The sequence below is a fragment of the Gasterosteus aculeatus genome, chromosome 9, assembly GCF_964276395.1.
Source record: "Gasterosteus aculeatus chromosome 9, fGasAcu3.hap1.1, whole genome shotgun sequence".
In the NCBI taxonomy this organism is placed as follows: Eukaryota; Metazoa; Chordata; class Actinopteri; order Perciformes; family Gasterosteidae; genus Gasterosteus; species Gasterosteus aculeatus.
This window is the reverse complement of record NC_135696.1, coordinates 16007363-16019875: the sequence shown is the minus strand read 5'-3', so window position 1 is coordinate 16019875 and position 12513 is coordinate 16007363. Positions and strand designations below refer to the sequence as shown.

General features: G+C 43.5%; 1 protein-coding gene across 2 annotated transcripts in view; it reads right to left on the bottom strand.

The window, feature by feature from the left end:
• The window catches only part of cntln (centlein, centrosomal protein), a 71250-nt gene that overhangs the window by 45937 nt on the left and 12800 nt on the right, over positions 1–12513 (bottom strand). For both annotated transcript variants that reach the window (XM_040187167.2, XM_040187168.2), the window contains exons 9-11: positions 12267–12509; positions 5396–5536; positions 1337–1456 (exon numbers count right to left, since the gene is read on the bottom strand). In XM_040187167.2, coding sequence (XP_040043101.2) covers positions 1337–1456; positions 5396–5536; positions 12267–12509 — 504 coding nt within the window. The remainder of the gene's footprint in view (positions 1–1336; positions 1457–5395; positions 5537–12266; positions 12510–12513) is intronic.

Sequence of the window (12513 nt, the reverse complement as noted above, 5' to 3'; positions counted from 1 at the left end):
AGATCGGATCAACTAGAGACCGGACAGAGTGCTGTCCCGGATGATCCTGGAGGTGAAGTCTCAGCTGTAGCTGACAGAGGGCATTTTTTGTCAATACCAGAACCAAGCAAAGGACATGACCACTAAATCATGTTCCAAACTAATGCTCTCCTTAATGTGGCCACATACGTGAGTTGCCAATCACAGTTTCTCTGTGCATACCTTTGCTAAATGCCGCTCAACTGGCAGACACATAAATGGCCCCATTACCTAAGACAGTCATGCGTGTCGTCTGAATCCACGTTGAGCGCTAACGTCTAGTTGTCTTCCAGTGATATAATTCAGACACTTCAGATCTGACAAGAAAATGATGCCTAATGTGTTCCTGAGATTGTGTGCAAAGGGAGATAACCTCTACATAATCACTCCCTCACTGGTCAGTCGGAAATACTTAAAGGGTAAGGAAAGGCAACATGCAGGACAGCTATGGGGGAAGTCAGATAGTGGTCATGGCCTCCGTAAATGTACTAAAAAAAGAGAACGTCTGATTTTGAGACCTGAATCGAAAAACAGGAAGGAGGTGATCTTAAAGTGATTATATTTGCGGCAAGTTTGAGGGAGGAAAAAACCCATAGGAATGAAGAATAGTGGGAGATGGACGTCATAGAGAACGCGAAGGTTAAAAGTCCAACAAAGCGGTTTCTTCTAAGGGAAAAAAAACCCCCAGCTGCATTCACTCTTACCGGAGCGGCTCCTCTCCTGCTGCTTCACTGCCTACGCTCTGTTTATGTACGCGCACAAATACATACGTGTGAAAGACACTGTGAGAGAAGGTCATGGAGGAGGCAGTGGCAGCAGTACTGCAAATGAACCCTTTTGGAAACCGTGACCCTTACAGAGCCGCAAACCTTTCCTACAATCCAGCGGCTGATAGCAGCAATCATTTGGAAGATAGTGGCCGCAGCGACAAGCAGCTCCACAATAGCTGGACAACAATATGTCATTGATTGTGTCCAATTCAGCAAGCAATACCTCAAAGTTGTTCATGGTCACTGGGAGTCAACATTGGGAAGATTTAGGCCTTGGTTTTACTAAACACTCGCGGAATGAAGAGGAAACATTAGAATGTTTTATACTCTGTGCCAGTTTCTACTCGTCCGAATGTACGCAGGCGGATGACAACCTCGCAGCACAGGACTTTGTGAAACACACCCAGGAAGCATAAAGCAAGCTTAAAAGAGAATGTGCTGCAGAAAAAAGTTTATAGTTAGAATAAACAAAGAATGGTGATTGATTGATTGACGTATATAGGGAAAGGACGTGATATTATGTGTATTCATTTATGTTAGTTAGTTACCTTCAAATGCAGCAGCTCCTTAAGGTTTTCTATCCTCTGTTCTGCATCTCTTCTCTTCCCGCTACCCAACTTCACACCGCTGGCTGGGGACAAAGACCTGGATCGCTGCACCGGTGCACCCTGGGACGGGTAAGCAAAGAAGCACTGGGGTGAGAACTTTTGCACACTTCACTTACACCGGCGGGTATAAACCCATGCAACAATTAACATCTGTAGAAGCGCTGAGTGAATGCCAATAAAGTCCATCCAGTTCCCCTCTCACCTTGAGGAAAACATGAACACTGTCTTCTCCGGCACTCACATATGCACACACAAACAAGGATGTTATCGGAGGAATAAAGCAAGCTGGCTGGAAAAGCCATCCGCAGAAGCTGAAGGGAGGAGGTCCTGGTTGGTGTGGGTGTGTGTGTGTGTGTGGGAGTTGCAAGCTGAGAGCAGCAAAGGTTTCTGCCTGCGACTGGCTAATGAGTATGTTCATTTCCATTTACATTGTTTCTTTGACAATAATGATGTCCCATTAGGGGAGACTAAAGGGGCTATAGATTCCAGAATGTGCTGGGCTTCATTACAAGAGGTGGGAAAGGGAGGCCGCTCTAATTGCTCTACTAGGGGCTTCCAGGTTACACTTGATAGGACAACTGGAAGAGCCGCCGATTAGGGGGTGTGTGAAGGGGGTTGAAGTGTGTGTGGGGGGGTTTGCTCTCCAGCCTCTTCCGTAGAAATAAATAAAAAAAGTGCTGGGGCCACGCTGTAGAAAAGCAGTGGGAACAATATGCTAGTGGAATATGAATGTGGGGGGATAGGAGGCCCCCTGCGGTGCCTGGCAAAGCTGACCAGATGGTAGGCTAAAATATGCAATGCGACTAAACGTACAACAGTCCTTGGGCTGGAGCGGTGGAGGAGTACAGGAGGAGCGGGGAGGTTTATGATAGTATAGTGGATGAATAAACGTCGTCCCTAGGAAAAAAGGTTCTTTTGGTTTTGTTGTCTATTAAGAGTTTGTGATCGAATAAAGTTCAAAAATTATAGATTGGATAGAAGAAGCAGGTACCTGTGCTTCTTCCGAAATGATGATGAAATTAAATGTAAATTAGTAAACATTGCAACTAAATCAACTGTGAAAATGATGTATACAATGGCTTCTGACTCATGAGTGGGGAGACAAATTCAATCCTGCCCAAAGAGTGTTGAACTCTCATTTATGATACCCATAAAATCCAATTATTATCTTAATGACAATAAAAATCCCAGTCAAAACACGCATGGGGTTTTGACATTATGAAAATATTACTCACTATAACAATAATAAATACGCATTTTGGTAACTAGTCCAGCGACATTCAAATTCTGACCATATCCCTATTATATGTTTGATAACCACCTGCCTGTGACCAACATTTCTGAGCATACCGGTGTTTTTGGGAATGCGCCTTAAGGGCACAGTTGACTCCTGCGACCCGGCCTGCCCGGTTCAGCTGTTTTTCCTGCATGGGTGCCAACCATGTGTTCCTACGGTGCCTTAATGACTCAATGCACCTAATTAGCAGATTGATCTGCATATTCCTGATGAGTGGCAGGCCAACCGGCTTAGCCTGCATGTGCATAGGGGAAAACCGGGCGGCCAAAAAGGGAATCCTAATCAACCAAAAGTCCTGAACGTTAAAGTAAAGAGGACTAACTTTAGAAAATAACTCATTGAGGATGAATTCTAAATAGCCTTTCAGATAGAAGTACATTCTGGGGGAGGATTTAACAACAATGAGCCGTATATTCCATCACAGCTGTTGCCTTTGTATGTGTGAACCAGAGAACATGAACTGGAGCCCGTCTGAAGGCGTTCGGTGGAAAGGGAAGATGACGTGGCGACACTGACAAATGACTGAGATTTACGGCAGATGTTCTCTCTGGTCCAGTTGACGCCGGTCTGCCGCAGGTACACAAGGCACATGAATGCTTCTGCTTGTGTGGGAAGCCCTATGTTGTGACATCGTTGTTTATGTTCCACAAGACAGGCATGAAAGATAGAAAATGAGATAACACAAGGCAAAGAGAGACGTGCCCGCTGTCAAGCTCGGCAGCTGGTTGGCGGCCATGACCTGACCTGCCCGTCGCCCCCCCCCCCCGCCCCCCCCGCAACAGCTCTGTAAACATGAGTGCAACGCAAGAGAGGGGGGAGGGGGGGGGCATCCAGTGCGAGGGAAATGAGGAGAGAGGCCCGAGTCGGTGTGCGAGGAAGAGTGAAACTCTCATAGAAGAAGCCTCCCTCCTCTCCAGTGACCCTCTCTCTCCCGGAGAGAGGGTCACTGTTATCAATGGGCTTCTTTATGATTGCTGCGGCACATCATGTGTGCGTCTGGGGCTCTGAAAGGCTGAACCCGGTCAGGTCGTGCACACACAAGCACGGGACAGGCCACGTGTAGACCCAGGGCAAAGTGTAAACACGCGGCTGGACACGTAAAACAAGGCAAATATGCTTCATTAAACAAAATCTGGTGAGTACAAGAAAAAAACAAGACACGATGCAAAAAAAAGTGGCGGTAACATAAACATTCAAAGCTATATATATATATATATATATATATATACATACATACATACATACATACATACACACACACACACACACACAGTTATATGTGTATAATCCAGATGTTTTTTTTAATCGACTAAATAATAATACATTTAACTTTCATCAATGAATGAATAATACGTTTTTTTCTTTTTTTAGCAGAATTTGTCAAATCCCCCCCCCTCCCCCATTTTTTAACCGTTGCTGTATGTTGCAAAAAGTCAGGCATGTACCACTCAGCTAATCATCACATTTCACTTCAGGCACTTAGTGAAAGCTGCGGATTGTGTCCTGGGTGGTAGCGGTGGGCTGCACAGAAGGCTCATTTCATCAGCTTTTGACCTTGCAGACTGGTATTATTGTTTAAATGGAGTGTAATGAAGCGTAACAGGTTTATGGTTTCTTTGGAGCATCATCATATCTGGATAATAAGCGGCCAACAGAGACACCTACTCAAAATGTTCACATTTTAAATAACACGGTTCAACATGATTTATGCAGTTGACGTGTTGTTTACTTAACTAAAGCTAATGACCTTAGGTATTACTATTATTACAACTATTTTGACTGTGGCGAGAGGGAGAAACGGGTATTGGCTTAAGAAGTGAACATGTCCCCGGTGGCGTGTTGAGTATGAATCATAAAGCAGCCTTATAGACTGTATAATACTAACTCTGTCTCTACACATTTTTCACAAGTTCTATAATTGAAGCAAAGAGCAGTGGGTTACTTTAAAACTTTCCAACTGTTCCTTAGTTTGGTTTCCAATGAGGTAAATACCAATTTTGAATTTAATGAATCAGATTATGATTCATGTTTTTATTCAGAATAATAGGGTATGAAAAATGAATTGGACATTGAAATATACATTACAGTCCCACTTTAATTCAAAGCATTGACACAACAATCTAAATCATTAATAGTAGGTTTGAATACAGAAAGAGTGTGTGTGTGTGTGTGTGTGTGTGTGTGTGTGTGTGTGTGTAGGCCCGGAAAAGGGAAGCACATTAGATGATGGCAATACTGATTATTTTTTTGTACAAATGAATTAGATTGATTACACGTACAGCACCTTCATATGAGCTATAATGAGGACGGCAATATAAATCAAACAATGTGTCTTCGGGCCAGCTTTAGAGTGAGTGAGGTCATCTAGAAACATGCATCGCCAAACTTATGAGTAGAATACTGAGAAGATCAAAAGCTTCTTTCTTCTTCATAATGTACTGTTGAAGCGATAAATTAGCCAGTGCCTGAGCCCAAGGCATGCGTGAAACCAGCAGCACACGCCGCCGTGGTCACAGTAGGAGGGACAAGTGTGTGTGTGTGTGTGTGTGTGTGTTGGAGAGTTCAGGACAAAGGTTGGCAAAAGCAATGTCTGATGAATCACATGATTCTCAACTGACCATTTCCAGTATATCCTTTTCTGCAGCTTTGATCTACCCTGAGCGATCAGATGGTAACGGTAAAGTGTCAGCATGTCAGACTACCTGCTGTCCTCTGACGGAACCGGTGGACCTCCGTAGCTGGGTCTCATCCTGTGGCCCGGGATCTGAGCCTCGGGCGGGGGCCCAGTCGGGCTCAGGGCTCGACCTCTGAGCTGCAGCATCGACCTGCTCTGACACCGCTGCCTGTGAGGAAAGAGAGACAGTCCATGTGTGTTTGTAAGAGAGAAAGACAGGTGTAAGGGTGCAGAGAACCAGGGAATAGTGACACGACAAATTGTTTTAGTCTTAATCAAGATTTCTTTAGTCCACTGGTGCTAAATATGCTTTTCTCATACTTTGTAATGCCTATTAAAGGAAATGTAAGGGAATCGCAAGCTGACAGTCTCAAGTACTTCAATAGGCGCTTGTATAATAAATGTCCACGTGGCATTTTGCCTATGTCTAAGTCAATGACCATATGTGGCAGCGGGACGGGCGTCTACACCCCTGTATTGGGGAATGTGCGCTATAATGGCCCATCTATTTATCAATGTCTATTAGCAAGTGTGAAGCAGCAGCTGCACACCTCGGCACACAGCGGGAACTACCAAAACAAACTGAAGGGGACCGTGACCATGGAGCGGGTTGTGATGCACACACAAGTCCATGGACTCACACGTGCACACTCCACAATGTAACTGTGTAAGCAGTGACTTTATAATGCTACCCACAGGTTTACGGTTATTGTTCTTAGGTCCATGCAGTTCTAGATGGTTGGTGTGTGTGTGTGTGTGGAAGGTCTCTTTTAGATACACATATGTGTGTATAAGCATAACGGAGTCCTTTATCTTGAAGTCAACACTTTTCACCCATCCTCACCTCCTGCCTTCAACGACATGTCTGCGGAGGAGATCAAATCAAAGCCTTTTGATAAATGTTCACAACTGTGTTTAACTGGGAGGCCAGGTAATGCGAAAAAAAATGCACAGGATGTCATCACCTTCATCACCTCTCTTTCCAAAAAGTCCTGATTGTATTATCAGAAACCTGGCATCTGGGCGTGACCTTGTTAACTGCCAGGGTAATCAACTTTAACCAAAGGGGAGGAGAGGGGATGATAAATTATTAGTGAGGTAGATTTTGTTCATGTTTTATTAAATTGGCCTGTCAAAGGGGGTTGGTCAAATTATCTGGGGCCTCGTTTATTGGAGGCCGGCCATATTGGCGCATCTGTTACAATTATTTATAATTTCCAGGCAGTCAGGAGGACGGACTGGGTTTTTCGGCATCAGCCACATAAAGCAATTTAGAAATTAACTGAAGCGGGAGTGTCTGAGTTTTTTTCTCCTGGAGTTTCTCTCTCTCATCCTCGTCCCGGTTTTCATCCGGAAAGAAAAAAAAAAACATTGTGAAACTTTGAGATAAAGTAAGCAAGGGTCCAAAAGGAAAAAAATAAACATATAACAAGCAGCTTAGTGAGAGCAGTGCACTGGGAGAGAGATTGAGATTGAAAGAGAAGAAGAAAGCACGCAGGTGGAGTGGAGAAAAAAAAGAGCAAGAGATTGTGGGGAGCTGAGGGAGGGAAAGAGGGAGGGAAGGGAGGAAAAAAAAGAAGAAGAAAAAAAGCCAGTCTTGGTAATTACTGAACACGATTAGGTTCTTGGGGGAACTCGTCTGGCACTCGCGGCCCTAACTGCTGAGGATGCGGCAGGCAGGACCATATGGAGGGAGGCTTGTGATTGTGCTCCCTGAAGCTCGTGACCCGTCTGCTGCCGAGCCCTTGAGCTGAATGTGAAATGAGACTTGCCAGGCCTAATGTTCTACACATGCACCATTTATGCCACAAAACAAATCTGATCACTGTTAATTATGGCGCAGCTATAATCAGGAGGGGCCCCCACCATTCTCTCTCACACACACACAACGTCATGCATACACAAATACGTGCTAACACATCTGTAGAGCGACAGCATTTGTGAAAGGTTGGCTGCAGAAGTGAGGCCTTCAAGGTGCAAACCCACCCGCCCCGACCTGGTCAGGTGCACTTTTGTATTCAAGTTGGTGGTCCTTCAAAAAGGATGTGTGTGTCTGTGCATATATGTATGAACATGTGTGTGTGTGTGTGTGTGTTAACTGATGAGGAACTTTACAGAAGGAAAGCACACAGTGAGTAGGATGAAGAGTGCGTGTATAGGTGTGTGCGTGTGTGTGTGTGTGTGTGTGTGTGTGTGTGTACACAGCCCCGAGTCCTCCCACACTGCCGGTTTGACCCGAGTGCATGTGCTTGAACGAGTGAGTGCATGTGTCTGCAGCGGCACATGGCTGTGCTTCATTAATGAGGCGAGCTGCGCTACACAGAGGTTCTCATCTAATGAGAGCAGTTGAGCTGGTAAAACACACCACTGGAGTCCATGTCATTAGTGTGTCTCTGGCCCTGCACATGGCCCAGCTCCAAAAAACATGCTCATATACACACACACACTCAACAACAGCAATGGACAACACCAATAACACACTCGGCATATAGAGGATCAGACAAACAAAGCATTATAAGTCATGATTTATCAGACTGTAAGTAACATTATTCACATGTTTAATCTAACCACAATGTTTTTATAACGGAGGAATGACTGATGTCTGAGGAGAGGGGAATATGGAAATACAAGCAGCAGGTTGCAGTACATTTTTAACATACTTCTAGGGAGGTCCCGACAGATATGCTGAAGGAGTGCCGTTCCAGATGGGGGGAAAAACTGAGGGGCAGCCAGAGTCAAAACAACCCCCATGTGAAAAAATAAATATAAATTAAAAATATCTGACTCGTACAAGCTTTCCATCACATTTGACTCAAAACGTCGAAAGAAAAAAACCAAGTGTTCTCTCTGTCCTCATACTGCTCAGTACTACGTGTACATTAACAAAGGAACTCTGTGGCTGTTTGTTGAGCTCTTGGTAGTACAATTAATTTCCTTGTTTACTTGTATCATTACAGTTTAATCCTTTTCACCTGATGGTTGCTATTACTGATGATGATGATCAAAAGAAACGCCTCACCTCAGACAAACGTGACCCCTGCAAAATCACGGGCGCACGTGTGTGTAACTGGCACTTTAATTTAAAAGCTCACTTTTTTTTGATTGGTTAACATCAATAACAAGTTGGAAGCAGATGTTACAAAAGGGTATTTTGGATTTTTATTAAAAAAGAAAGGAGAAGGTCTGGTCACCATGGGAAAATATGTGTCCCTGATTTCACTCTATAAAAACAATAAGAGACTTGTGTGTAAAAAATGCAAAAACATAATCATAGAAAAAAACTGTAGGTGCAGGTGAACAATTTGTTAATCTTTTATGGAAATTTGTAGGAAATGGGGTAACAATCAAGTTATTTTTACAATAATTAGCTTTAACTACATATTTTAAAAATAGGTTCTTAGAATACATTTGACAGGTTATGAATAGCACTGTTGTTACTAATTATAAATATAATGCCTGTGTTCTATTCAAAGGTACAAGTGAGAGCAGCTAAATTAAATTTTTTGTCTTTTTATTTACACTTTTCCAACTGCGATATGTCAAAATGTTCTTTGTGAAATAGCCTGTTGGAGATAAAAGAAAGTTGCAGAATACATTGAAAAGAGGCTTTAGTTTGGTGTATTTATTTGAAACTTTACTGGAATGAATTAAAATGCCTAATTTTCCCTTTCCAAGGCTGATGAGAGAATAACCAGTGCTTTGAACGACTGCCCACACAATTAACAACTTATCCGTCATTTACGGCGGGGAAGGTTCCAGAAAGCCTGAGGTCTGCGATGGATTTTAATGGTGGTCTTTAATCACCGCACAGCTCTAACAATTGCCAAACACTAGACTACAATAAATATTTTAGATTTGTCCACTAATGAGGACTCACTTCCCTGACTCGGTGATGGTGACCACCTAACCTGGCAGTTTGTTTCTGCATCTCGTTGCACGTGGGGGGGGTCACCCAGGTGCCTGATGATCCGCCAGGCCCTGCAGCTAAAGGATTGGGGCAGGATCTCCAGTTGGATAAGATGGTTTAAAGTACACATGGAAAAATACAACGCGAGTAGTGCTGAAACCCTTAGTAGATTTGTTGACTGACCAACAATCATTTGGATCAGTTGACATTATTTCTGAACACTCTTTTTGGTTCTGTGTACTTACTAAAGGACTTAAAATTGAATTTATTTGAACTCAAAATCTCAAGGATTGTTAGCTGTGACCTTGGCAAACTAAAGTGATTATTTTATGGGAAGCTGAAACTGGTTAAAAAAAATAAAAAAAAATCAATATGCACAGCATAAGATAGCAACAAAGACGTATTTGCTCTGTAAAGATAAAGGGGACTTAAACATGAGCAGAGACTGAAGTCCCTCCCCTTGGGGTGTGCTTTTCTTACCAAGCACAGGTGGCGGGGTCAACGGAGATCCCCCGAGAACCTTTAACCTGGGACTAGGCAGGTCAATTGATTTAGAAGGTATCCAAAAATCATAGCAGAACTGCGGCTGTCCGACGCAACAAAGTCTCATGCTTCCTGCAAAGAGTTAACTTGAGATAAGACAGAGGAGAACTGACAAGCTCGCGGCACAGCACGTCGGTATAACACACAATGGGTGTTAATCCCCCCCTCTCAAAAAAAAAAAACCCTCTGTGGGAGGGGTGTTCAAAGCCATCGCTCTGGTCCATATTCAAATGAGCGCTGCATCTCCCCTCCGCACTCCCGTTGTGATCAGCACTTTGATCACCTCCAATGGAAGCTTCCACCCAAACATTTAAAATTAAAATCAAATCTGCCTCAACAACCGGAGCATTAGAATTTAACAGGTGTTCGGGAGGAAGTTGTTATAGAATATGCGATTATGTGCTTGGCTACACGCGCCTTTAGTTAAATACATACACCCCCCCTTACGCGGGGACACGCACGCACATACAAACGCACAACCTGTCAGTGAAATTACAAAGTGGGAAACAGAAAGCCCTCCTGACGGAGTGCTATACCTTGGGATACACCTGATCTGTTCACGTTGATGTCAGTACGAAAGAAAGTTAAAGAAACAAATCAGCTACGCTATGCGTTCAGTAAACAAAAAGTTCTTAGCATTGATTGTTATTCACGCAGTATTTTTGAAATTACATCTCAGCCCCCAAAATAAATGTGTGAGGAGCTTTTTTTTTTAAACAGGGTGAGGAAGAAACATGTGGGTGGAGTTCATAAACAGAATAAAATAAAACACACACACACAATTCATATATCTGTGTATCCATGCATGCATGCATGCCCACACTACACACAGACACACACACACCACTAACTGCATCTTCTCTAAATGTAGTATTAATTACCGCGGGAACTACTACAGTACTGTATTTAATTACTGACTAAATGATCCATTTATATTTCGCTGCTGGTTAATTTAACAGGGTTAAGTGAGACAGGGCGATTGTAACTCACTTAACATTTGAGCCGATATCTTTTAACTTCTAGTTTGGGGGGCAGCGCTGTCAGAAAATATCAACCACTCAAATTACAAACAATTACAGTCTGTGGAGGCACAAAAATGAGTTAACTGCTGCAGAAAAATAATCTTCCACTGAATCAGCTACAGTCATGTTTTATACAACTTAGTCCAAACTGAATTAAAAGTCATACAGAGGAAACAAATTAAGATTTGAAAGGCGCAGTGCCCTCCGACGCCAAAGGGACGACATTGTGTGGATGTACGTAGGTGCCTGTTGCTATTCTAGTCTTTGGTCATTCTTTAGTCATTCTAGTCTTTGGTCCAAGAACCACCTATCACCATATCATCAGGAGTTGTTAAAGCCCACTTAAAATGTGGCTGCAGCATTAACTTGGTTTACACTGGAGCCTCTATTGCCTTGAGGGGACGATTCAAAGGTAGCGAGAATAAGTCAAACCACTGCTGACTGACAGACAGTAGTAGACAGTATTGTAACTCCAACCTCATCCTCAGACACATAACAGGCCTCCAACTAAATCTCCTTTCTCCATAAGTTATACATCTTTGTGTACTGACGGGAGTGTGTTAAAAGGACTTCCAGGTACTTGGGTGGGAGGATAGAAAGAAGATGGATGAAGTGCGCCCAGGACAGAGAGCTGGAGAAAACCATAAAGTTGACATGAAAGACGCTGGTGCTGAAGAGAGATGCGTGTACCAAGGGTGAACTGGAGCGATATTAAGAGATGGCCACAGGCCATGCTGGGCGTACTAATCCACCTACGCATAGCGACCTCTGTAGCGGAGGATAATTAGACACTACCTCCGGTAAGGTGATCGAAAGAAACCTCATTGTATAATGTAAGAAAAGGCAACATGAGCACACCTATTGGTCCACACCCACATGATTGCATAATGCATATGTAGTGTCTAGGAGTTCAGCCTGGATTTGCGATGCACTAGATAACCTCTGAAAAGTGAAGTCCCATGTAGGTGGAGATGGTTAACATTGAATGCATATTGCTGTTCCTTGTAATACAGGATTGATAATCAAAGTGTGGAAAGCTGTTAGGAAATGTGGCCCTATGAAGCACAATATTATGTTTATTAGGTGATATATGGCCAATAGGAGGCCTAGTGGCAAGTGAGTTTTACCGTCTGTATAGTCTTTCCTGTGTTTGTCAAAGAGGACACTCATTTGCTCCATCAATATTGCTGTTGTCGCGTGACATATGAACAGAATTATGACATTGGGACGAAATCTTCAAAAGTGATAGCGAAATGTCTTGCTTTTGTCGGCATTGGACATTCTTGGGAAATCCAAGCTGCACTGGAAAATACAAACATGTTGTGCAGATAGGCTCACGTCGATGTTATAAGCCTGGCATTTTTTGATTCATCTATTTGCACAAACCTTTGTGTCTGGTTAGAGAAGACGTCAAGAAGGGTGCTTACCTTAAAGTTGGTCTGTCTCTTTTGTGGGGAGTGTTGTTGTGGAACATGTGTGTGTTGCTGCTGCAGCTGCTGCTGCTGCTGCTGTTGTATCTGCTCCTGCTGCTCTTGTTGTAGCTCGGCCTGGAGTTGCACAATATGTTGGTCTTTCTGAGCCAGCAGGCTGCTGAGCTTCTGGTGACTGTGACGGAGGTTGGCCTCACTAGACACAAGGGCCTGGTAGCACTGACTCAACTCCTTGTACAGCTGT